Consider the following 27,934-nt stretch of genomic DNA (forward strand, 5'->3'; position numbering starts at 1 on the left):
ATGTGAAATAAAATGTCAGATGACTTGCAGTTTTCACGTGGTCATGGTAACGTTTAAAACTTTTCAAACTTCGAAAAGTTTTCCACAGACCCACTGGACATTTTAGCAATCAAGTCAGTCCCAGGCGGTTGAGCTGAAGGCAGGGGGCCTTTCAACAGCTACAGAGATGATTTGTGTTTTCGTACACCCTGTGCCGTATAGTCACCCCGGAATCCATGGCTCCGGGGTCACTGAACAGCAGATCTGGGCGCTCTGAGTTCAACAGAGAGCTATGGTTAGCAGGGCGTGGGGCAGAGATCACTTTACCTTCATGTAAAGATTGAGGTTTTCAAGAAACCGGTGCCTCCTGAGTGAGAGGCACACGCGAAGGGTCAGTTACGTTTCAGACTGCCCGTGCCATGTCACTGACCTTGTCTCTGTCCCACTGACCTGTCAGTAGAGCTCCCCGCGGCCTTCCCCCACCCCGCTGATGTTGCCTAGTTCTGGTTGGTGTTATATGTGTATTCCTGGCGCTATGGTGCTTCATGGCAAAAGACCACGAGTAGAAACAGATTGCATTCCTAGAGGATTTCTGCGTTTGTAAGGCTCCTGAACTTTGAAAAGGATAGAAACCCCCTGTGTGCAGGAAAAAACTTTTAGATTACATTAAATTGTGGTGAGAGCCAGCGCACCCCTGGTAAAGGGCGGTCCCATTAGGTTAGGAGCTCATGTTAGGGGGAACGGCCCTATACTAAAAGAACCAGAGAGCCCTTTCCTGCTATTGAGGTACATTGGCATTGAGGTCTGGGATCTCTTTATGGGGCACATAGACATTGTTCTGCTGATAGTGTCAGATACCAAGGACAGCAAAGGGAGTCCGAAACGGCAGCTTTCTATAAATGGCACCCCGAGGCGCTTGTTATAGCTCGATCTGTCTCACTGTGTCACTGTATGAAATGAGGAGCACCCCAGGCTGGACTGTCTCACTGTACCTCAGGTTAGAATAAATAACACCCCAGACATTTCTAGCTCAGTGTACCTTTGTATGAAATAAGGAGCATCCCCAGGCCTGTCTGTCTCACTGTACCTCAGGCTATAATAAATAGCATGCCAGACATTTCTCTCTCACTGTGTCACTGTATGATATGAGGAGCATCCCCAGGGCTGTCGGTCTTGCTGTAACTCTGGTTAGAGTAAATAACAACCTAGAGGTGTCTATCTCACTGTGTCACTGTATGAAATTAGGAGCATCCCCAGGGCTGTCTGCCTCACTGTACCTCGGATTATAATAAATAGCATCCCAGACATTTCTATCTCACCGTGTCACTGTATGATATGAGGAGCATCCCCAGGGCTGTCTATCTTACTGTAATTCTGGTTAGTATAAATAACAACCTAGACGTGTCTATCTCACTGTGTGACTCCTTGAAATGTAGAGCATCTAAGGGGTTGGCTGTCTCACTGGATGTTATGTGAAGGCAATTTATGGAGAGTGACAAATACCCAAAGGTGTCTTGGCACTAGCTGAATGACAGTGTAGGCAATGTCCCTTACTGGTGGTTAAGGAGCCTGAGGGTGGGAACAATCTAGGCAACACTATACAGCCAGGTTTTCACTGGTTTCGTAAAGGCCAAAAGATTAGGAGCTAATTTGATGGGAGATAGGCAGTGCATTCCACGCCTTGGTAGGTTCAGGAAAAAAGCTTCTGCCACCCCAAGCCAGCCATTTACACTTTGGGACAATAGCCTTCATACTAGATCATGACCTTAGAGTCCTTAAGAGTCCTTCCTGGTGTATACCATTTTAAGCTGTCAGTAATTAATGCCGGACCTTAATTGTTCAGGGCTTTGTAGGTATTGCAAAGTGCCTTAAAGACAATTCTCTGCCTTATCGGAAGCCAGAGCAAATTCTTGATGTGTTTAGAAATCGAATGGTGTTTAGGGATTTTCAAAAGTAAGGGAACTATCGCATTTTGCAGAGTTTGGAGTTTGTTTAACACAGACTAATGTGCATAGAGAAGAAGGCCATTCCAGTAATCCAACTTGGACATAACCAATGAAGTGACTACCAGCTTCAGTAAATAGACAGTAATAAAAGGAAGTATCGCATGAAGAAGACCGAGGAGGTTATTGCTTTAACATGATCAGAGTAGGACAATCTGTTGTCAATAAGGATTCCAAGATTACTAGTTTTGACCACAGATGCCGGAAGTTGGCCTAAGTCCTGTGGTCAACAGGAGTCAGCCCAGAAAGAGGTCTGTGATCCGAACAATAATACTTTAGTCTTACTTGAATTTAGCCTCAGGCAATTGTTCATCCAAGTGCTGACTGCACACATGCATTCTCAGAAACTAGCTCCAACTTCTGTATCATCGCTAGCAAAAGAGATGACGATTTGTGTGTCGTCTGCATGGGTAGTAAGCGAGAAACCGTAAGATCTAATTAAGCTAGCCAAGGAGGTGATGTACACATTAAAAAGGATTGGACTGAGCGAGGATCCCTGCGGGGCCCCAGAAGGAAGAGAGAAGGACGGTGAGGCGAATTCGCCAAGGCGAACCTCCTGCTCTCGGCCCGAGAGGAAGGACTTCAACAAGTCCAACACTGCTCCAGTGATCCCAGTATCAGCGGGATGCTGCAGCAGCAGCCCGTGGTGGACCATATAAAAGGCTGCTGATAGATTGAGCAGGGTAGAGTAGCCCTGCCTCCCCCATCGAGAGAATGTCAGATCTCCTCAGTAGCCTTAATCATTGCTGTCTTTGTGCTGTGACCGATACGGAACCCATACTGAGTAGAATGAAGAATGTTATACATGTGAATAAACTCTGCAAGTTGCTTAGTGATTATTTTTTTCCCCACAACTTTGGTTGGAAAAGGTAGGCAGGATATGGGGTGGGAACTATTTGGACCCATAGGGTCCAAACTGGCTTTCTTTAAGAGGGGGATCACAGACGCTTTCTTCAAGGAAGCTGGAAAGGAGCTGTGTTTAAACATGACATGAAAAATGTTTGAAAGCATGGAACAAGCACGCTTGGCCACTCTCGGAGGACAAGGGTCAAGTGGGCACCCCGATTTGGCGTAGGAATCAAATCTCTTCACTTCCTCTGCAGAGGGAGAATCAAACTCTGAGAGGCAAGGACCATAACCTGAGGGTTTAGACAAACTCTGAGAGGCAAGGACCATAACCTGAGGGTTTAGACAAACTCTGAGAGGCAAGGACCATAACCTGAGGGTTTAGAAAGGGCCAGGGCAGAGGGATGAGGGAGGGTTAAGGAAACGAAGTATCTATTAACCACTTCCAATTTTTGCTTGAAAAAAGTTTGCCAGGGAGTTCAAAAGAATGGATTAGAGACCGAAGTAAGGCTGGTAAGAGCCAAGGTCAAGTTGCTGACTATTTGAAACAGTTATTTGGTGGAGTTTTTGGCAGCTTCCATTTTATTAGAACAGTAAGCCGCTTTCGCCATGACGATCGTAGCTTTGTACTCAGCCAGCCAAGTCTTGTACTTGGTCTTCTCAGCCTCATCGTAATCTAGTCTCCATCTCCTCTCCCGACTTCTCCAGGTTTGTTTAAGAGCCCAGCGCTTATCTGGAAACCAGGGGCTGTTGTATTGCCCCTCTTGGATTTGATTACATTTAGAGGTACCAGAGCACTGGCAGCAGAATCTAACCAAGTAGTATAGAGGTGTACAGCTGTCTCAAAGTCCTCCGAAGGGACGGTGGAATAAATGTTGGGAGGCGTTCTTTAATTTATGCACTAATGAAGTGAGATTGAGATGCTAGGGGTGTTTCTTGTTCCATGCAGTGATATGGTGAGATAGAAAGGAGTGTGAATGCTCTTCATTCAATACAGTCATACAGTGCAAAATACATTATCGTAGATGCTATTTATTGTCAGCAGTATTAGTACGAGGCAGACATTTATGTGAGGCATATTGCTTTTCAATTCATCCAGTGACACAGTGAGATAGATCTGCCTGGGGGTGTTACATATTCTAAGTGTTATTACTGTGAGGAACACATTCCTGGGGATCATTTTTATTTCATACAGTGGTACAGCTAGTTAGACATGTTTGTATATATTATGTGTTCTAAGCAGTGATAGAGTGAGGGAGACTTGTCTGGGCTGTTATTTATTCTAAGCAGCGATACATTGAGATTGCCATGGCATGAAATAAATACCATCCTCAGACATGTTTACCTCACTGTATCACTGAATGAAATAAAGAGCACTATAGCCTTCACTATCCCATGTATCACTACATGGGTTCAAATCATCCCAGGCCATGCTTATCTCACTGTAAACCTGCATGGAATGAAGAACATCCCTAGGCTTGTCTATGTTGTGTATCACTGCATGAAATAAATAACATCACCAAGCATGTTTATCTCAGTGATCCAGTGCATAGACAAAAGAGGATACAGATGCATGTCTATACTATGTGTCACTGCATGGGATAAATAAAAGCCCAAGGCATGTTTATATGATGGAATCACTGCATGGAAGAAAGAGCATTCCTAGACATGTCTATCTCATGTATCACTGCATGGGATAAACAACAGCCCCAGGCATGGTTATATCATGGTATCACTGCATGGAAGGAAGAGCAGCCCTAGGCTTGTCTATCTCATGTATCACTGCATGGAAGGAAGAGCATCCCTAGGCTTGTTTATCTCACGTATCACTGCATGGGATAAACAACAGCCCCAAGCATGTTTGTATAATGATATCACTGCTTGGAAGGAAGAGCATCCCTAGGCTTGTCTATCTCACGTATCACTACATGGGATAAACAATAGCTCCATGCATGTTTATATCATGGTATCACTGCATGGAAGGAAGGGCATCCCTAGGCTTGTCTATCCCATGTATCACTGCATGGAAGGAAGGACATCCCTAGGCTTGTCTATCTCATGTATCTCTGCGTGGGATAAACAACAGCCCCAGGCATGGTTATATCATGGTATCACTGCATGAAAGGAAGGGCATCCCTAGGCTTGTCTATCTCATGTATCTCTGCGTGGGTTAAACTACAGCCCCAGGCATAGTTATATCATGGTATCACTGCATGGAAGAAAGGGCATCCCTAGGCTTGTCTATCTCATGTATCTCTGCGTGGGATAAACAACAGCCCCAGGCATGGTTATATCATGGTATCACTGCATGGAAGGAAGAGCAGCCCTAGGCTTGTCTATCTCATGTATCACTGCATGGAAGGAAGAGCATCCCTAGGCTTGTTTATCTCACGTATCACTGCATGGGATAAACAACAGCCCCAAGCATGTTTGTATAATGATATCACTGCTTGGAAGGAAGAGCATCCCTAGCCTTGTCTATCTCACGTATCACTACATGGGATAAACAATAGCCCCAGGCATGTTTATATCATGGTATCACTGCATGGAAGGAAGGACATCCCTAGGCTTGTCTATCTCATGTATCACTGCATGGGATAAAGAGCATCCCTAGGCTTGTCTATCTCATGTATCACTGCATGGGATAAACAGCAGCCCCAGGCATGGTTATATCATGGTATCACTGCATGGAATGAAGGGCATCCCTAGACATGTCTATCTCATGTATCACTGCATGGGATAAACAGCAGCCCCGGGCATGGTTATATCATGGTATCACTGCATGGAAGTAATAGCATCCCCAGGCTTGTCTATTTCATGTATCACTGCATGGGATAAAGAGCATCCCTAGGCTTGTCTTATCTCGTGTATCACTGCATGGAAGGAAGAGCACCCCTAGGCTTGTCTATCTCACGTATCACTGCATGGGATAAAGAGCAGCCCCTGGCATGGTTATATCATGGTATCACTGCATGGAAGGAAGAGAATCCCCAGGCTTGTCTATCTCATGTATCACTGCATGGGATAAAGAGCAGCCCTTGGCATGGTTATATCATGGTATCACTGCATGGAAGGAAGAGCATCCCCAGGCTTGTCTATCTCATGTATCACTGCATGGGATAAAGAGCATCCCTAGGCTTGTCTTATCTCATGTATCACTGCATGGAAGGAAGAGCATCCCTAGGCTTGTCTATCTCACGTATCACTACATGGGATAAACAATAGCTCCATGCATGTTTATATCATGGTATCACTGCATGGAAGGAAGGACATCCCTAGGCTTGTCTATCTCATGTATCTCTGCGTGGGATAAACAACATCCCCAGGCATGTTTATATCATGGTATCACTGCATGGAAGGAAGGGCATGCCTAGGCTTGTCTATCTCATGTATCTCTGCGTGGGATAAACAACAGCCCCAGGCATGTTTATATCATGGTATCACTGCATGAAAGGAAGGGCATCCCTAGGCTTGTCTATCTCATGTATCTCTGCGTGGGTTAAACTACAGCCCCAGGCATAGTTATATCATGGTATCACTGCATGGAAGGAAGGGCATGCCCAGGCTTGTCTATCTCATGTATCTCTGCGTGGGATAAACAACAGCCCCAGGCATGGTTATATCATGGTATATCACTGCATGGAAGGAAGGGCATCCCTAGGCTTGTCTATCTCATGTATCACTGCATGGGATAAAGAGCATCCCTAGGCTTGTCTTATCTCATGTATGACTGCATGGAAGGAAGAGCATCCCTAGGCTTGTCTAGCTCATGTATCACTGCATGAGATAAACAGCAGCCCCAGGCATGGTTATATCATGGTATCACTGCATGGAAGGAAGGGCATCCCTAGGCTTGTCTATCCCATGTATCACTGCATGGAAGGAAGAGCATCCCTAGGCTTGTCTATCTCATGTATCACTGCATGGGATAAACAGCAGCCCCAGGCATGGTTATATCATGGTATCACTGCATGGAAGGAAGGGCATCCCTAGGCTTGTCTATCCCATGTATCACTGCATGGAAGGAAGAGCATCCCTAGGCTTGTCTATCTCATGTATCACTGCATGGGATAAACAGCAGCCCCAGGCATGGTTATATCATGGTATCACTGCATGGAAGGAAGGGCATCCCTAGACATGTCTATCTCATGTATCACTGCATGGGATAAACAGCAGCCCCAGGCATGGTTATATCATGGTATCACTGCATGGAAGGAAGGGCATCCCTAGGCTTGTCTATCTCATGTATCACTGCATGGGATAAACAGCAGCCCCGGGCATGGTTATATCATGGTATCACTGCATGGAAGGAAGGGCATCCCCAGGCTTGTCTATTTCATGTATCAGTGCATGGAAGGAAGAGCATCCCTAGGCTTGTCTATCTCATGTATCACTGCATGGGATAAACAGCAGCCCCAGGCATGGTTATATCATGGTAATCTCTGCATAGAAGGAAGGGCATGCCTAAGCTTGTCTATCTCATGTATCTCTGCGTGGGATAAACAACAGCCCCAGGCATGGTTATATCATGGTATCACTGCATGGAAGGAAGGGCATCCCTAGGCTTGTCTATCCCATGTATCAGTGCATGGAAGGAAGAGCATCCCTAGGCTTGTCTATCTCATGTATCACTGCATGGGATAAACAGCAGCCCCAGGCATGGTTATATCATGGTATCACTGCATGGAAGGAAGGGCATCCCTAGACATGTCTATCTCATGTATCACTGCATGGGATAAACAGCAGCCCCAGGCATGGTTATATCATGGTATCACTGCATGGAAGGAAGGGCATCCCTAGGCTTGTCTATCTCATGTATCACTGCATGGGATAAACAGCAGCCCCGGGCATGGTTATATCATGGTATCACTGCATGGAAGGAAGGGCATCCCCAGGCTTGTCTATTTCATGTATCACTGCATGGGATGAAACCATCCAGACACTACTCTTTCTGCATCAGCCCACGAAACAAAGAACAGTGCAAACAATTCTATCTCAGTTTCTCAGCGCATAAAGAAAATAGCAGGTCCAAGCATTCCTCCCACTGGAGCACTACATGGAATAAAGCACATCCGGCCATTCTGCTCCTCTAATCCCACTGTATTAGCGCAGGAGTGCGAGTTTAAACAGAAGCATGGCTGGGCCAGGATTGTGCCTCACAGGATGCCGTGTCCGCGAGCCCTGATAATGAAACCCAGCCCAGGCTGCTCTGTGGCTTTGAACTCTTTGAATGCAGTGTTTGGCGGGCTGGGTTTAAGCTCCTTGGGCTCAGGAAGCCGAGAATCTGAACGTTAAATAAAGGGCCTCCTGATGGAATCACTGCACATTAATCCACCCGAGTTTATCTGCACCCCTTTGAAGGCGGTAAATCTTGCTTTGATTAAATGCAAACACCTTAGCCTGAGCCTGTACCTCGTTTTTTAATGTGCACACTAGGACGCACGGGAAATGATGAGCCCACCCAGCAGACTTTGATGAGGGGACCCTAAGTCTACCGTGTCTCGCAGATATTCATTGGCATTGGACTGAATGGGGCATCCGGATGGCTGTGATCCTCAAGTGTGGATGCGACCTTTCTGCGCCTCGTGGCCTGGATTACGTTCCTGAAGTTCACAGACCACCCTACGTGCCTCTCTCCCCTTCATGCAAGACCATGCTTCAGAACCCAGTTAGGAATGACACTCAAAAATGAGTCAAAGAGGGCAGTGAGGTTGGGTATGTTAAATGTCTGACATCTGCGCCGTGAATCCCGGCTCCCACAGTGATACTCCTTATGACATCCGGGATACCTGTGACTCGGTCATGATAATAGGTGGCTCGTGAGGTGGGCCAACCTAAAGCAACAGAGAAAATTGCAGACATCTGGCCGCAGTTTGTGTCATGGCCGAACATACGAGGCAATATCGTGCTCTCATTGTGTATTTGCTTCGGTGATCAGTGGGAGGCCCTGTGTTATCAACACGTTGATATACCATCGGATGGGGTAAATGTTTGTTTTACTGTTAGCACACTTGTATTAATGTGACGAGTAACAGGTACTCTTCTTAATGTCTGTATGCATTTTTTGACATTTTCAGGTACATGGAGTTCACTTGCAGCCGGTGAATATTATGTGATTAGTGTGTATTTATCTATGAGGTCAGGAAGTTTCTATTTCGCTTCTAGTGCACATGTGCTCGGCAAGGGGGCGTTTCAGAGTAAACAAAACAGGGCTGGGAGAAACTGGCTAGAATAGAATGTAGCTTTAACAGCAGGTGTGCTAATCCAGAGTTGAACCGCACACACCTCTTTTTACCCATTCTCCCTCCCGTACCTGCCCCGCCCTTCACTGCCGCCGAATAGAGATTGCACTTGCTAAACACCCCATAAGGTTCGGTGGTTTCTGTGTCAGTGAGTCGCCATTTTTGTGACATGGAACACGCTGCTGTTTACTGTCGTTTCAGGGAAAGTTGGGGTTGGGGGGCAGCAGTGTTCATCAGCGGTTGATGCCACTGATTTACCACTGTTGTGTGGTAATACGGAGCTAAACCTGCATTCCAGCGGCACCCACCTTCAAATACCAATTATCATAAAAGGGTGAGGCCAAAGGGGCCCGGGTACAGGCAAGGAAAATGGTCCCTTTGACTGTTTTTGATATAGTAAACTACAGCAATTGTCAGGGATTTAAAGGGTTCTTTAGGGCTTTGGACCCCGGTGCCACTGCACCTGGTGTACCAGTGGTAGTTAGGCACCTGGATGGGGCCCTACGATGATTGCCAAACACATGGCGTATTAGTTAACCTAAGGCGTGCTTCTGTACAACAGGACGCCATCTTGCTTGAAGCCTGGAGCGTGAAATCGTTTTTTTTTTTAAAAAGCCCTAGCCTTGTGCTCTTAAAATATTTGGTGTCCTCGGACATGCCGGGAAGTGTGCTTCCTTTGAACTCATCCCCTCGCTCAAATTTAAGACCCTAACCAAGGTTTTCTGTTACCATTAGTATGGTCTTTCTGCGTCTAGTTAAAAACCATAGAGCCACATTCAATTTAAAGGGGGGAAACCTAAACAATTTTGTTTCACTGCCTTTTCAGACAAATTAGCCTTTTTCTCAAACCTCCTTGCCATGGAGACGCCCGGCTGCGAGCAGGAGACAGGCTGTCCCGTATCCCCGTGTGTTAATGAGGAGGTGTAAAGTTGTCTTTCAGTGACACTGCGAGGGTCAGAATAATTAGACCCTAAGATTGAAAGAGTGTCTCATTTAAAAGGTTTACGACTTGCTGAAGGCCATTTGTGACATCAACAGCCCCCTCCCCTTTGGCCAGTGCTGATTTTCTGGTCTCGGAGACACAGATGTTACTTTTGTGCACCCCAAACTCGCCCCTCCTCCGACCAGGGAGATCAAACAGGCCCCCCCAGGGGTTCTTAACCACTACAGCTAGACACACAAACAGGGGAGCCCTTCTTACCAACACAGAGAGAGTGTTCACCATCTTTTGCTGCGCCCCAGAAGAGCAAGGAAACAGAAGAGGACGCACATGGGGACAAGAACAGATTGACATAAACAAACGCAAACGGAGAAAAAAGAGCAAAGACAATGTAAAAATCTAAAATGTAGCACGGTACTTGCAAATTTGTCCTGTATTTTGTGGTCCCAAGACAAGGTTGCTACATTTGTTACTTTGGGTGACTTAATTCGAAGAAAAGCTTAAGAGCCCGTGTCCTGTAGGGTGCTTGACCTTCGGTTTGACGCTTTGTTTAAGGCCTGGCTGGCTTATGACCCCTGGCGGCCCTGGGATTGGAAACACTTCCTAAACACATGTTAACACGAAAGGGATTAGGTTTGGTCTCCGAGGCCTAGAGGCCTCTGAAAGCCGGGTATGTCTGCACTGGGGGTCAGTCCCACCTGCAGTGGGTGTAGAAGGAGGGTAGGCCTGGAAAGGGGAAGTGACGTCATAACCTAGCCCTTGTAAGACGGGGAAGACTATAGTCAGTCATAAATAAGCGAGCACCTTTCTTTCTAAGGCTCGTAGTGCAGTGTGTGTTAGCAACATGCCAGGCACCGGAAATACTGGCAACAATTAGGAAGAGGCAGTCAAATGTAGGGTTTATGTCTTGAAAGAATCAGTCATGTGTAAGGCTGGTGCCCCTGAGTAAATGTTAATACTTAGCACTTAGTAAGAGTAAGTCATTATTGGTGTTGGTGTTCTATAGGCTATAGTCCACACCTTTAGGCCCCAAAGAATGGCAGCTCTGGGGTGGGGGGCAGTCACATTGAATTCTCATGTAAGGGAAAGGCTGATAGGAAGATGCAGCTTAGCAGCATGTCAGGCCTACGCCTGGTAGCACTGGGTAAGAGCCAGGGCCAATAACAGCCTAGGCTGTTGCCCCGAGAGATGGGTAGAACTGCTGAAGAGAGGTCACATGTCACTTTGATGCCCCTTGATAAACTGGCATTACTGGTGAAGAGTCAATCACGTCAGAATGGTACCTTTGAAAGGCTAGTGGCACTGAGGAGAAGTGTCAGGTACATATCAAGATGGTACCCATGAAAGAGCAGCATCCCTGGGAGGGGCCAGTCTGAGGCTAGGTTGGTGCTCCTGAAAGACTGGTATCACCGGGAAGAGACAGTCAAATGTCAGGCTGGTTCCTCTGCAAGGATGGTGGCACTTAAAGAGAGTCAGTCACATGTCAGGGTTCCAGAAGACTTTTAGGGTTTGTGTATAGTGAGCGAGACAAGCTTGGCTTGTACCTCTTAAAGGAAGGTAGGGCTGGGGCGACAGAGTCACTGCTGGTGCTAGTGCAGCCTTCTCTGGGGTCTGTGATCCTGCATTTTCCAGTGATGTAATAGGAACCTTCGGATCTGCTGATCCCATAACTGCAGAGATCCTCTGATCTTGGGATACACAAAGGATTTGCTCAGGTTTAACTCGATCTGCTCCTCCCTGAGAGGATTAGGAAACAAAGGAGGGGTCATGTTTCTGCGGGGCTCAACCACCCTCTAGGGGGTGCCCTTGGTGGAGGTTTCTGAGAGGAAGTTTAGGTTCTGTCTCGTTCATCCCCTATATAGCATCGTATCTTCTCACTCTGTGTATGCTGATGCAGTGTCTCTGCCACCCGCTGCTCAGTAGGGTAAAGCTGCCCTGGAAAGTGTGGGCAGCAGGTCCTATGAAGAGTGGCGTGGGTGGTGGGGCAGGAGACATTCCAGTGCCACTGGCAGTGGTTCCGATACGCATACAATAGACAACACCTGGTGCTGGCGCCCCTGAAACCGAGACAGGATTGTGTTTCCTTGGCCAGGCCTGCACCCAGCTGTGCTTGGAGGAGATCTAGGCCTGAATGTGGGTCCAAACCCTCCCTCTGGGGGTCCACTTTTAGCACCGCTCTAATCTGGGCACTTCAGTGTTCGCCAGTTGTTTCAGTAGTGTTCAGTTCTTCACCAGTGATGACAATGACCCGCGGCCTCCTACACTTGGCAATGTGGCAGGTTCTCCTACTCCTCTGACTCTGCGTGTGAGCTTGCACTTCAGTTTCCACACAAGTACCACAGATCTCACATCTGGTTACATTGATTAAAGCCCGAATCGAGTTATTCCATAGTAAAGCATTCTGAATGTGGGATTAGTATAACTGCAATATTTTATGCCTGGCATTGAGAAAGTGAGAATATTGTTTCCTGGTTTGTATCGAATGTGCTATCACATGTCCGAGCCTAACTAGCTAGACTGATGATACCATAGCTCCCGATCAACTTCCTAAGCTGAGCCTCTCAAAGCAATCCATTTTAGTGTCCATTCTCAAGGCTCACCTCTGGGGAGCCCGCTCTCTTGTCTTGCAGCTCAAGACTGACTCCAAAAAAGACTTAAAAACTCTGAAAACGTACCTCCTCTGCGCAGTATTCACCCTTGTCCATGCCTAGCAGTCCATCCTTCTTCAGGGTCAGCCATAGAGGATATGCGCCATTGCACAGTATTTTTCCAAATGTCATTATGATTTTTTTCTTTTTACAAGCTTGCAATCATTGAGTTTTGTAAAGGCTGCTATACTGAAAAAAACACGAACAAAAATAGTGGAAGATGAAATGCTTGAATTAGCCACTGGTAATTTATTCGGGGCCACCTTCCAGAAGAAAGTCTCTTTATTACCAGTTATGCCACGCTAGAGACCACAACCATATACAATTTAGAAATGGTTCCGATCCAACACGAACAGTTCAGCTTGAATTGCCAGGCAAGGTCCCCTGTATAAGTGAACACAAGCAACCCTAGAGACCACTTTTAGCCTTTCTGCTGTTAATTAATCTTTTTTTTGTTTGATAACCTCTTAGCTCAACTGTGTCTGAGCCCAAACAACTAACCAGCTTCTAGAGTAAACCTTGACTCTTCACCCAAAGCTAACCACCAGAGAGTAAAGGAATCTATGGGAGTCTTGGATATGTAGGATGCTATTTTGCGGCTGTGAAGTTTTCCACGTGAATATGGATATGATTTGCAGTTGCCACATCTGTATAATCTGCAGATTTTAACAAGAAAGATTTTAGCTCAAACAAATCAAAAACTACTAAAAATGCAGCAGCAAATATTGATGCTCTGCAGAAAGCCCTTCGCAAAGTTTATTTTTCGGTTTCCCTTGGATATATTTGGGTTTCAGAATTATAGTAAAGAAGTGAAAACCTTGCCCACGTAGTGTTAACATGTAAAAACGAGAAAACAATAAAGGAATACTGTAACAAAATGTTCTGTATTACGCCACATAATTCACTTTTTCTTGCCACATAATGTAGTAGATCCTGCCACATAATTGTGTCCTACCCAGCTGCTTAATTCTAGTGGCACTTTTAATAATGACCCTGCAACAGAAAGGAGGCACAGCTATCAAACACTGCTACTCTCCAGTACTGACAACCAATCCCCATTCTTAAGAGAGGAAGACAGAGGTTATCTTCTGCTTTGGTCCCTGAAGTGAGGAATTCATGCCCACGTGGTTTGTTATGGGATGTGATTGTTAGTTACATATTATTCACCAATTGTTGGGAGGACTCGGAGTGCACACTGTTATCTGCAGGTTGTGGATTTTTCAAGGACGTAATCCAGGGAGAGGGTTGGAGCTGGTGACCTTTCACCTTACGCATGTGAGAGCCGCCTACAGAGCATGGGTTGTCCCCATATGAAGGAGATGGAGTCAGTCTTGAGAGCTTTTGCCTACCCGTGAATTTTTTGAGGGTGTATTGATTGCAGTGCTCTGTCGGTGGCACGATATTGTGTAGTTGTTTAATCTTTTATGTTCTGTTGATTTGGAGGCGCTGTGTAGGGGACGAGATTAAGTACTCTGTCGGGTTGTTGTTTGTGTCTAGAGCCCCGCGGGCTGCTTCAGAGCTGGGAGTGGCAATCCTCAACTTCCTTCCTTTCAGGAGGGAGGTCAGGTACACTTGTTTTGGGGAAAGCTTTCTGGGTCCCTGTATTACAGAGGTCTTCAAACTGGGGGGCGGGTTCCCCTAGGGGGGCCTCAAGTGATCTCAGGGGGGGCCCCAGACTATGGCCAAAAGAAGCATTATACAGATAATAGGCCTTTGTTTTAAGCAGAAGCATGTTTTTGCATTTAAAATATATATAACAGCACTTAACTGCAATGTTTAAATAGGTCTAGACATTTTTAAACATTGACATCTTTCTAAAATAATTATGAAAAATTCTGAGGGGGGGGCAATGATTTCTATTTTTCAACTGGGGGGCGCGGCATTAAAAAGTTTGGAGACCACTGCTCTATTAGATCACTGGCGATTACCTGCCAAAGGCTATTTGGAGGGCACATGTGACAGTTATGTTGCCTTCCAACATATAAATAACAAGCATTGACAACTCCCGCTGTTATTGCCTTAGAAAGTATGATCATTTTTTTATTTATTTCTATTGCAGGCGTATGTAAAAGAAATCAAAAGTTTAAAGGTGAAAACAAAAATAGAATTTCACTACACAAAGGAGGCGGGCATATATATGCTAAAACGATAAATAAAAAGTGCATTCCTTTGTAGGTGGCTCTGTACATATGATCAGGCGGAACGCCATCACTCACAGAGGGAGAGCCCCTTTTTGTAAACTATATGTGTTTTTTATTTTTAAATCATGAGGTCGCGTTTTTAAGGTCTGGCCTTAAGAGAGCTGCAGGCCAGACTTAAAAACAGTGGAAACCCTACGTGTGCCCGTTTTGCAAAATTTTGGATGTAAGGAAATATTTCTGCAAGTCATGACGAAGTATACCCACCGTGCACGGTAACGCAGGGCACATAAAACTGCTTGATATTCTAACGAGGGCAGCCTTATCTGGGGCGCCGCTGTGCAGTCTGGTCAGGCCAGTTTGTGGGTCACCACGAGCAGCAACCCACCGGCATCACTGTCTAAAGTTACCTAGAATGTATCTGCAGCTGTAGACTACCGGCCGGGCATGCTTCATTTGCACAAGGGCCCCGCTGGAAGTTTCCGATAATCTTTAATTGGTTTCCAGCTTTTGTTTTTTTTTAAGACTTGGCTCAAACACTGAATTGAGCTTTTCCAATGTTGAAGCTCCCAAAAAGATGGGGAAACGCCATTTCTCCTTTCTCCGTCTAGGCCTCTAGGGGAATCTTCTTCTTTTTTTTTTTTTTTTAAACACTGCAAGTCATGACGAAGTATACCCACCGTGCACGGTAACGCAGGGCACATAAAACTGCTTGATATTCTAACGAGGGCAGCCTTATCTGGGGCGCCGCTGTGCAGTCTGGTCAGGCAGTTTGTGGGTCACCACGAGCAGCAACCCACCGGCATCACTGTCTAAAGTTACCTAGAATGTATCTGCAGCTGTAGACTACCGGCCGGGCATGCTTCATTTGCACAAGGGCCCCGCTGGAAGTTTCCGATAATCTTTAATTGGTTTCCAGCTTTTGTTTTTTTTTAAGACTTGGCTCAAACACTGAATTGAGCTTTTCCAATGTTGAAGCTCCCAAAAAGATGGGGAAACGCCATTTCTCCTTTCTCCGTCTAGGGGAATCTTCTTCTTTTTTTTTTAAAACACTGCATCGATCCAAGTTAAATCTGTCTCCTCTTCCTCGGCCAGGGCCTAATGCCACGAACATGAACCAACAGAGACTGCAGGGAGCAATCCCAGAATAACCCCATCCCCCTCTGCTGAGGGTTTTCGCTTTAGCAGCGAATGTCGATTGTTCTCAGTGGGAGGGATAGCCCTGCTGGCACATGATGAGCCTTCAAATCAGTTTTTATGTTGTTTTTTTTGTTTTACTGCACAAATGTTATTTTCTGAATCAAACTAGCTCGGCCTTCACTTCTTGGGTCCTGGAGTACCTTTGTTTTATTATTCTGGGAATGTTGGTAGCAAGTATGTACAAAAGGAATGACCTGGAAAGCAAGGTAAGCCATTTTTTGGGAATGCCATTTTTTTGTTTTTTTGTTTAAAAGGTTGTAAATACTCCCACACTGTGATGAATAGCGCAGGAAAATGAAAACTTTCCAAGCACCTGCGTTAACCTCACGGAGCGGAAGTAACATTGGACGTGTTTAAATTACATAATTGTAGTTATATCGCACCTTAAAGATCTATTTGGCGCACAGAATGTCAGAATGGACCTCTACAGAAGACTTATGGGTTGAGAGCAAGTCAGTAAATATCAGTCAGGGACAGTTCTTTCCTATTGGACAGGGATTTTATTGACATTTTTTTGCACAAGGCTCATTAGTCTCACCTACCAGGCAGCACAAGCTGGCTGTTGAGGAAAAGACCTGTGATCAGCATAAAGTGGGTATAGGGCCCTCCCATTGCTTACCATTGGTTGGTTTTACTGTCACCTTCATTTGCTTGCTCCATTTAGCTTGTGTAGGCTTTCCTTCCTTTTTTTGTGTTTGTCTCTGTTCAAGCATGGACTCATTACTTTTGACCTTCCACTGCTTCCTTTCTAGCTCTGCTTTTCTCTTTTGAGTTAAGCACTCCATGAGAGTACGTGTTTTCCAGCATTTTCCTAATACACTTCTCCACTGCACTCTATGTTGCTGTCACCCATGAGCTTTTCCCTCCATGTAGCGCTTGTCCTTGTTTGATTCTACCCCCCCCAGACTGGTTTCTCGCCACGTGCTTCTCCCCCACCTGCTATATGTTGCTCTCTCTCTCTCATTCATTTCCTTACCCCCTGCCTTCACCCTCGGTGTTTCTTTCTCCCCCCCCTTCCTTTTTGTTTCCTGCACCCTCTATGCTGTTTCCACCACTCGCATTCTTCGTGATACTTCTCCCACTCAGTTCCTCAATGGTGCCCCACCTGACACACCCTTAAAAAAAAGCAAAACACTTACATTTTCTTTCATTTATCAATCCAGTGTGGGAAGTTAAAAAAAAAGTGTTTATGTCATTTTGTATGTGAACATGTGCATGCACCTACAAAATGCTGCAGTCACCGCATCATAGCTCCCTTTTTTGGGGGTTTGTTTTCTTTAGTCATACTGCACAGCATCAGGGATGCTAAACAGCATGGCTAAAAACCATTGCCAAAGCCAATAGGTCCTAAAAGCGTGACCTGTTACCTTTGCCAATGCTTGTTTTCCCCCCTGGTTCACAGTGCTCCTTTTTCGTGCGCCTCTCAACCGCTCTTTGCTCAGATGCTACAGGGATGCACATAGAAAAACAGGTTTGTTTTTACAGGGTTTGTACCGACAACACATAGGTTTGCGCTCTTGTTAGCCATGAAATGGAGGCGGTCAAAAGAACCCCAGAAAGAGGCATGGTTTGAATACTAGGTTGGCTTATGGTGATGCAGTACTTCCTAAGTGGACTCTGTACTGTTACGGGTTTTGGTTCAGTGAGTGTGAGTCTTTTTTGTCATGGTGCTGAAGAATGATGTACAGCTCTCAAGTTTCCTAGCTTTATAGGTGAATAGTTCAAGATTTTTTCTTTGCATTCTGGAATTTGTAGCATAGTTAATTTGAGTATAAAATCAGTACTACAACTCCCAGAATAATAGGGGGAAAACCTGGTCTAGATGAGCTACTTATGTATGAACCTGGAAAAATTAAAGCCCTTTAATGACCCAGCACTGTAGTCTTTGAATAACAGTCTTCCACCATGCCCAGTTAAATCTCCTTAATCCTTCCTGTTCCTTACTGACGTTGACTGCGTGTTGAGATTGTGCACAATGTGCAACACTTCCCGGCCTTAAATTAACCATTCTTCCTGCCCATGCTACTTCTGACAACCCCCTAAAGTTCCCATCACCCTTTCCCACCATTCCAGATGCTGGATGGCTCTAACTCCATCACTTCAATGACAGACCCCTTGAAGCTGTTTGGAAAGCAGCCAGCGTCCGTGTTTAACCTCAGGGAACAATGTATTTTCAAGTTTATTTTCACATGGTTGTGACAGCAGGTACACATACTTTATCTGTCATGCATTTTGCAAGCCCCTCTTCAAGCAATGCACAACACTTTCAGGGTTCCAGCAGTACTATGCTGGACCTCTCTACTAGGGACACCAAGAATAGCATTTTGTCTTCTGAAATCGTCCTTCTTAGCTACTCCTGTGCAGTCATGCTGTTTTCTGTGTTCGTTAAAACAGGTAAATGGGTAGCTCTGTGAGAATTCAGCTATGCAAAGGTAGTCAGTCAGTCACTGACTAATATTATCCCCTCCCTTTCCCTCATAACCTCCCATTTCTCTGGAGGTCTGAAGTCAGGGAAAAGTGCTCTAGAACACTTGAACACTCTTCTTTGGTGCTTTCTTGAGTTTTGTTGAAATTCCCTTTTTTCTTTTTACTTATAACTTAATTTTTTTTAATAAAATGTACTGTGTTCTAAAGGCTGAAGATCTACCATGAGCTAGGAGGTGGAAATACATCTCCTCAGCAATTTGAAAAAATGCCTGGTTTGTTCATAACCCCCTGGTCCCAGTTAGCTCATAAAAAACCTGAGTTTGGTTGTTCCATAAAGGCTTGTCCCTGATTACCCCATAAAGGTCTGCCAGTGCTACTCCATAAAAGTGTGCCCCCCAGCTACTATTAAAAGGCATGTCTTCAGCTACTCCATATAGACCTGTCCTGTCTGGCCAAATGGCATGCCCCACAAGGCCCATAGAGCTCCCCCAGATATGTTTACCGTGGAAGCCTGCTGTGAATTCCCCGTAATGGTCGGCACACACTTCAGATATCTATTTAGAAAACAAAAAGCTCTACATAACATCCCTCACACCCAACAGTAAAAGATGATGCTAAATCAGTATATGATATGAGATTCTAAAATGAGACCAATGCCTCTGCTACACAATGTCTAATGATAGCATGGCATATGAACTTTTCACTGTACGGTTTGATCCCTCTCCTCGCCTTCTTGATTGTATATAATGTTGCTTCATGCAGCTAATTAATTTTCATATTGTTTACTAGTATTTAAGTAATTATAATTGTGTGATAAAAACATCCTGTTTAGTGGAGTGCACACCATGATGGCTTTTTCACTCAGCAACACGTAGTGGGAACTGGCTCTCTGGTCACTAGTAATCCTGGTGAAATTAATGTTAAAACACATAATCCTGAGTAATTTTAGTGATTTAGCATTACGCTGGTAATTTAAAATTGCCGAAATTACACTATTACTCTCCGTCGCTTAATTACACGCCGTTCATGCCAAAATGTTACCACAGGTGCTCGAAAACAGCATGAACAGCCAGTTCTTATTGTCTGTGTTTGTGTTTTTTTGCACTTTATTTTTTGCACAAAATGCGCCTTTGCATTTTTTGTGCAAAAAGAAACCACTAAGGGCCAGATGTACGACCCAGAGGTTTGCGACTCACAATTTGTGACTTAAGCATATGTACAACAGTGTACTTCACACTGTTTGTGATTCCCAATGGGGTCGCAAATGACCTACCTCAAAAATATTCACAAGGTAGGTCGCAATTTGCGATCCCATTGGGAATAGCTGCACTCACAGGGACGATGGCCTGCTGGGGCCAGCAGACCACCATGTCTGTGACTGCTTTTAAATAAAGCAGTTTTCTTTTTTTAAATGCAGCCCGTTTCCTTAAAGGAAAACAGGATTGCAGCCCGTTTTCCTTTAACGAAAACAGGATGCATTTAAAAAACAAAAATGAGAAGTTTTCTTTTAATTTTTTAGAGCAGGCAGTAGTCTGTCGGACCACTGCCTGCTACGAAAAAATATTTTTGCTACCATTCCATAGTGGAAGGGGTGGTATTGCGGCTCAAAATGTTATAGTAACCTGTTTGTTTACATAAGGAGGGAGGAAGAAGAAGGGTATTTTAAAATGTGGAAAGGGAAAAAAATCAGAAGTACCATACTCTCCTAGATAGCTGGCATCCTTTGCCATGCCTTTGCTTCTGTCTTCCATTAGAGATGTGGGCTCAGATTTACAGAAAAGGCACGGAGCGCAGGGCAGCTGTCAAAAGTGCTGCGATGCATTGCATGACAGGAAGGGAGCAGGAGAGCGCATACATATGGCACTCTCCTCCCCTCTCCCTAGCGCCGGCACTGATTTTAACTGCAGCGCACCATGCACACTCCTTAGCGCCATAGTGCAAGGGTGTCTGCATGATTCTAGCATAGGTTTTGTAGTGGAAGGGTTCTCTTCCAGTACAAAATACTGTTCTTAGACACACTTAACTCTTCCTACTTTGTATGCTTGCTGCACAGTGCAGCACACATGCAAAGTTGGACAAGAAAGAAGAAATTAAAACAGTTCTTGTTTTAACGCCTGCTTTGAAATGGCCCTCACATTTGGTGCAACACCCTGTGTCTACTGTTGTTTGTAGATAAGGTTTTGTGTCAAAGGACATGGATAGTTGCATGGGAACGCCCATTTACCACCCATGTAACACCCGTTGGCACTAAGTAACACAAAGCAGTGCTTTGCGCTGCTGTTTACTTCTAGGGTACTTCCCAGTGCAAAACAAATTTTGCACTGGAAAGTAAATTAGGAATAAAACATTTTGTGCTGGTTAGCATCACTTTTGCAATGCTAATCCAGCGCAAAATGTTTGTAAATCCCCCCAATGTGGTGTCCAATGGTACTCTGTCACTAAGGGCCATATTTACAAAGTTTTGACACAGGGCAGCTGCGCAAGCCTTCTTGCTGCGCTGCTCTGCGTCAAAAGAAAAGGGCAGTAATACGCCGCATCTACAAGATACGGCACATTCCTGTCCTTGTCTCCTGCGCTGGTGGACAATGGGCTGCCATGCACCAATGCAGACACCCTTGCACCATGGTGCAAGGGTGTCTGCATTTGGGGATGATTGCACACATACAAAATGCACATACAGAATGCAGCATATATAGAAAAAGTAAAAAACGAGGAGAAATAAAGGTATTTCTTCACGTTGAGCCTCCTTTACACCTTCCCTGGGGAGGGGTAGGCTGTTGACACATTCCCAGGTTTACAAAACCTTGTAAATCTGGGACTGCATCTAAATCCATGGGTGTTGCGTGAAAGTCTCCCTCATGCAGATTAAATCACCACAGTGACTAGCCCTTACTCTATATTTACAAGGTCATGAAAAGCCACACAAATTGGCTTTGCGGGCTTTTTAGATATGGGCCTGCGCCGTCAGTGCGTCAAAAAAAGTGACGCACCAGCAGTGCAAGACGCTTGTAAATATGGTCCTAGATGTAACAAAATTAATCTATTTTTTAGGTATTTAAATGCTCAGAGTACGCTAATAGGTGGTTTGGCACAGATCTTGTTCCGAGAATTTGGGCCCCATGTATGAGAACTCCAACTCCCTCTCTTCTCTCCTGTCATGTTACATTCATGTCTTCATATCTCACACATTAACACCCACCCATCGTTCGACTTCATCTCCCAGTGAGCAGGCATTCCACAGCTTTGTTTGGGTGTCTCTCTTGACAACCGGGGTTACTTTTTGGTTCTGAAAATAGCTGCTTCGAACAACAGAGCTCGGGTTGGCAAAGGAGAAATGGATGGAGTTTCTCTCTGCTGTGCCAACAGGCTAGGGGCTTCTTTCATCCGAGGTTCCCCTGCCAAATCACTAGCTATCTATGTAAACCGGGGTCAGAAGTAGCCCAGAGGATGGAATCTTAATTTTCGCAGGAATTATGTTTGGAGAGAGGGTAGTGTAGGCGGGAGGAGTGTGTGTGTCTGTATGGGGTGGGCAGGGAGGGAGGGCAGATAATGCTTTGGAACAAACATGTAAATGTAATGTTCCCCCAGCCTTGGAAACCTACAATTCTTAATAAAACGAATGTTTGTCTGGTTCACCTCCTGCTAATCAGAGGCTGCTGAATATTATTAGGGCCATTTTTTATGTCCGGTGTTTACATAGCTGCCAAGGCCTCGGATTGCTGTGTGTGACATTTTCATAATCTCAATGTAATTATGAGTGACATTTTAATAACCAAGAGTGACACTTTCTCGCGAGCACGTATCAAGCAATGAAAACGCATACAAATATCAGGTATTTCACCCATTTGACTAACGAGAAACTCGAAGATCATCTTAAAACTGCTGCAAAACACCAGAAATAGAAGGGTACTAACTAGCCGAGTGCCCTTGTAACCTGATCATACTGTTAAACAAACCTGTAACCATGATATTAAAGAAGTCTTTCACAAGCAGTACTTTATTGAAGTTTTGTGCACATATGCAGGCACACACGCAAAATACAAAAGATATCTTAATGGATGGAAGAGATTTGCCATTTGTATTACAAAATAAACAATGTACTTTGACAGGCACTGAGCACAGCATGTGAGGCTCTTAGTTTGTCACCTACCATCAGTGCACACGGCCAGTCACAAGTGTTCTTTACATGTTCATACAAAATGTTTAACAGGAATGGAAACACTGTGTAGCAGCTCTGAGTCACTTACTCATCATGATATCAATCAAATCAAAGACTAGAAGACTCTTTAGTGACTGCCTTGGATGATCTTGGCAGGCACCAGTCTGTGAGTGCCTGGGCTGCGGCGCAGAGGCCTGGTGGGCTGGGTCCATTGCGTTGATCATGTGCATCATGATGATTGATGCGGCCTGCCAGTTAGTGACTAGTCTGAGCCGCTGCAGAGTTGGGAGTGGAGACGTTGTGTCCCGTGAAGGGGCAATGGCTGGAATCGGCACAGATTGAGTGAGATTCCATTGTCTTGGGGCCCCCGGCTGGCCCTGGCGGTGTTAAAGCAGCTGTCAACTCAGGCCGCGGGTGGCTGGGGCCACTACATCAGCTGTGGCCGCCCAGCACAAACAGTGTCAGCCACGGGCCGGCACAGGGTTGCGGGATAATTGAATATCTGGACCGCCACCGCCACCATGGGCTGCCACGGCAAGCAAGGGGTCCAGTCGAAGGAGGAGGATCATTCAGTCTCTACATCAGTAGCTCTAACTTCTTGCAATGAATGCGGTGCTGCCACACGAACCACAGCCAATAGTTATGCCTCAAGCGCAGACACTCTCTGGCCATGATTGGACGCTCACTGACTCTGGCTCCGGCTCCGGGGGATGGTTGTGTCTCTTTTCACTAGTAACTAAGTTTTAGAAACATTGTAACAGAGTATTCCACTGCTGCTGCAAGCGCACCTATAGTCAGCCCCTTGTCCTTAGTGTGCTGGGAACGGGCACCGCACCAGTGCTTAATTTGTGCTTGTTGTTTCCGGTGCTGAGCACCGGCACTTATTTTTGAGGGCCGGTGCTTAGTCTTCTGCCTCAAGCATTTGCAGCAAGCAAAAGACACGTTTGGGATAGACGGAAGAAGAGAAAATCGAAAAAGCGTCATAATGAGAGAAAGCAGAGAGCTGCAGGGGTAGGGAGTGGTTTTAAATGGATTAAAGAGGACCGAGATGGCTTCGGGATTAAGCTGTCTCAGTATTGCGTGTTCGCACATTTCATTGCAGCAGCCGCGTGTGTAAGAGAAGGGCTTTGAGCACCGGCACTTTGTATTTACAAATTAAGCACAGCAGCACACAGTGCACTCAACTCAGCATTGCTCAGTTGATCTATGCATTATATGGCACTACTTTAACAGCTGGAGGTGCTTTAATGCGTGATTTTCCATTTCAGTGGAGTGATGTGGACCACCACACTGAAATACATTAGAATTACGCCTGATGTGTGATACTGGGCACGGCTGGGTTTATAAAGAACTCCTGTGTTACTGAGGAGGCAGGGCGTCGGGCAGGGTGGGGGATGCGGTCTGAGGAGCGGTGACTGATGCATCCGCATGCTCACTAGACCAGTGGTTCCCAACCTTTTGACTTCTGTGGACCCCCACTTTATCATTATTGGAATCCGGGGACCCCCCCACTGAGCCATTACTGAATGTTGGGGACCTAATCTATTAATATATATATATATTTTTTTAAGCAGCCACAGGTTGGGAACCACTGCACTAGACCACACATCACCACTCTGATACCCATACTCACAGACTCGCTTTAACTCCCCACTCCCAGAGGTGTGCCACTAGTTATGTGGGTATCAACAGAAATCTATCAAACTTAATGGAATCAAATCCTGGGAGACCTCCGACAGCCCCCCCCCCCCCACACATTTCAAATGTGCACCACTCACCTCTTCACTTTGAGACCGCAGAAATAACACCTGAAATGTTCACGCTGGAACCTAATTTAAGTAGCGCATTTTTGTCGCAAAACAAACGTCCCCTGATAAGTCAACACATCAAACCGAGGCACGTGCAGCGCCAGTTGTGTTGTGCCTTCCCCAACAGCGCTTGACGGTACAAAGCTTCCTGACAAGCGTCTGCTGCTCGCGGGGACTCGTCCACTGCCCGTGCTCCCGGGCGCGCACTCCAGCCTCGAACAACCACTGCTCTTCCAGCACGCGGGCAGGTTGGCAGCCAGCCTACCTCGAGCTAGAAGAGGAGGCCCAGCGTTTGATGAAACCGCTCTGGGGACAATTAATTCACTTGCTTCCGGCCATCGTTATGCTGAATCTTGGGCCTTTTTGAGGATTGGAGAGCCGGTTTTCCTTTAGTATTAATGCTAGGGGAATTAATGCATATTGAATTCAAAGTACAGTAAGCGTTTCTCTGCCAAGTTTTGACTATAAGGACATTGACCTCATGTTCGACCTCGAAACGTCACCGGGTGAATTAAATCAACACATGAGTTCCGAAATTTAACGTGATTAATGACTTTAGTTTCTGCATGGTTAATCACAACAGTTGTCAGAATAATAAAGATGGAATCGAAAATAAGCCCTCTTGTGTTTTCGTATTAACGTAAAAGTGAGTCTCTTCCAAAGTGACAACTTAATTATCGCCCTCTATTAAAACTTTACTGAATACAACTGAATATATCTGCGCACGCTTTTCACCCCCGCACTGAAACTGTATTACGCTTAAATTAAATTGGTCACAGATAAAAATATTATTTCAAAAAGTAGATTCGTGGCATAGTATTAACAGAGAAGATTGCAATTCTCAGAATCGAGTTTGCTGCCAACTTCATTAGCCAAGGGTATACAGTCGAATTTTAGTTTATGTTTTAATGTATTATAGGGATGTGTTGCACAGTTCTCTACTTTTTTCGGTTTGGAAGGTGATGCTAAGTCTATCTATCTAATTATGATTATTATCTCCCTTCGTTCTAGGTTTGTGTGAGAACGAGGTGACCAACCATGAGTGCCATCGATTTCACGTCCATCCTGGATTACCTGGAAAGTGCAAACTTGACTGAGATCAACTTAACATGTTCCAATGGGGAATGTGTAACTTTGGAGTCGGTCTCATGCCCCAGCACCCTTAACAAGAGTGCCTTGCTGTATGCACTTGCCATTGTTTACATCTTCATTTTTGTCATTGGACTTGTGGCCAACTCAGTAGTGGTCTGGCTGAACATCCAAGCCAAGCACACTGGTTATGAAACCCACCTGTATGTGTTCAACCTAGCCATCGCTGACTTGTGTGTTGTGCTCACCATCCCTGTCTGGGTGGTGTCGCTGGTCCAGCACAACCAGTGGCCGATGGGTGAGCTTACCTGCAAGATCGCTCACCTTCTCTTCTCTATTAATCTATTTGGCAGCATTTTCTTCCTCACATGCATGAGCGTGGACCGCTATTTCTCCATCATCTTCTTCAGTGCCGCCAGCAATCGCAAGAGGAAGATTATCCGCCGGCTGGTCTGCATCTTTGTCTGGCTTCTCGCCTTCACTGTGTCTCTCCCAGACACCTACTTTCTGAAAACGGTGACTTCAACTTTGAGCAATGAAACCTTCTGCCGCCCTTTGTACCCAGAAGAAAACTTCAAGGAGTGGCTAGTTGGCATGGAACTTACCTCCGTCACACTGGGGTTCATTATTCCATTCCCCATCATAGCAGTCTTCTACTTTCTTCTAGCCAAAAGAATTGCTGCATCTAGTGACCAGGAAAGGAGCAGCAGTGGCAAAATAATTATCTCCTATGTCATCGTCTTCCTGATCTGCTGGCTCCCCTACCATGGAGTCGTCCTCCTCGATGTTTTCTCCGTTCTTATGTACATTCCTTTCAGCTGCCAGATGGAGAACTTCCTCTACGCTGCCCTCCACATCACCCAGTGCTTTTCCCTTCTTCATTGCTGCCTGAACCCCATCCTCTACAGTTTCATCAACAGGAACTACAGGTACGAGCTCATGAAAGCCTTCATCTTCAAGTACTCGACCAAAACTGGCCTCACCAAACTCATTGACGCAACCAGAGTCTCAGAGGCAGAGTACATTGCTGTGGATCAAAATGCCAAATGATGCCTCATTCTAGCTTGAGCAAGACTTCTCTCTGGAGCCTTCTAAGGATCATAGCAGCAAGAGAGGAAGTGGAGTCAGACTTTCAGAGGCTCCCTTTTCGTTTTTCTATTCAGAAGATAACCAGAAACCCATCATTGATGGGCCTCTTGATGGTATCAAAATAGTCTTGCTGCGAGCAGTACAAAATCCATTGGCGCCACCATGAGTAAAGCTGTGTTTATACCACCGACATTGCTATAGCGGGCACCACGAAGAGGGCACTACTTCATTCTAGGAAGCTTTGGTTACACAGTGGGGAATCACTGGCCAAGGGAGCTCACCTGTACTTCTCATGAAATATAGCTAGTTCAGAGCACTTTTTGTTTGTGTTATTAATACCACCGGTTGCATCTTCCAGCTGGCATTGATGTCAGCCATTCTAAATGGTCACTTAAGCTGCAAAGAAAAAACAATGATCAAATCAAAGCAAGTTACAAGTAGGGGACAATTCCCGTGTTTATTTGTGTCAACAGAGCAGTTTGAGGGGTTACCTCTATAAACTTTCCCCTTTCTCCACACCCTTCCTTCCACACAAAAGTATGAACTGGCTCAACCAGGCGTTGAGTCGCCGGAGGAAGGTATCCGCTTTTGTAAATTAGAATATATTTTTTGATTCTACTGTCTATTTTATATACCAAAATGTATTTAAAAGCAATACTTTATTTACTTTAGATGTACATTTTTGAATATTTTCTGGTTGAAGGATCTCCAAAGGGCTGGAGCCGAACCGTGCAAACTGACTGGCAATTCTTATGTGTGAATTGCCAGGACCATTATTATTGTTCGTAAATATCTATATCTATATAAATACATATGTATATATTTTAAAACAGAGTTACTGTGTGTTTATTTGTGAATGCTGTTTAAGTATTTTTTGTAATCCTGAAACTTAGGTGTGCGATTCTATAGTGACTCTCCTTTTGCAGGATCAGTGGTTCTGGGACAGACATAGTAGTGGAAAAAGCAAATATCATGTTCATTATGTAGTAGATAACACTAGCATTTAGCCTATTGAAAAGCACTTACATTGCTTGTTGATATGGCAGTTGATGCTTAAAGGAAAATGTGATAGTCCAAAGGTCACACACTGTAATTAATTACGCAAGAGAACTGGGAGTAGAATATTCGTCTCTTTGGGGCATATTTATGAAAAGTGGCGCATTATGTCATAATGCACCACTTTTCTTTCACCCCATTGCGCCCCCCTAAAGCCACCATGTGTGTGCCATATTTATGATACGGAGCACCATGGTGCACATTAGGGAAACTAGCATCAAAACCTTTGACGCTAGTTTGGCACTTTTCAGGATTAGCGCCAAACATGTTGATGCTAATACTGCAAAGGGAAAGGAGGCCCATTGAAAAC

The 27,934-nt window shown here is 45.2% G+C and overlaps 1 protein-coding gene across 1 annotated transcript in view; it reads left to right on the forward strand.

Moving 5' to 3' along the window:
* The window catches only part of ACKR3 (atypical chemokine receptor 3), a 34,791-nt gene extending 7,393 nt beyond the window's left edge, over positions 1 to 27,398 (forward strand). The window contains exon 2 of the mRNA XM_069225561.1: positions 25,402 to 27,398. Within this exon, the coding sequence (XP_069081662.1) occupies positions 25,429 to 26,529 (1,101 nt within the window). The 5' untranslated portion in view covers positions 25,402 to 25,428 and the 3' untranslated portion in view covers positions 26,530 to 27,398. The remainder of the gene's footprint in view (positions 1 to 25,401) is intronic.
* The last annotated feature ends 536 nt before the right edge of the window (positions 27,399 to 27,934 follow it).

The sequence above is a fragment of the Pleurodeles waltl genome, chromosome 3_1, assembly GCF_031143425.1.
Source record: "Pleurodeles waltl isolate 20211129_DDA chromosome 3_1, aPleWal1.hap1.20221129, whole genome shotgun sequence".
In the NCBI taxonomy this organism is placed as follows: Eukaryota; Metazoa; Chordata; class Amphibia; order Caudata; family Salamandridae; genus Pleurodeles; species Pleurodeles waltl.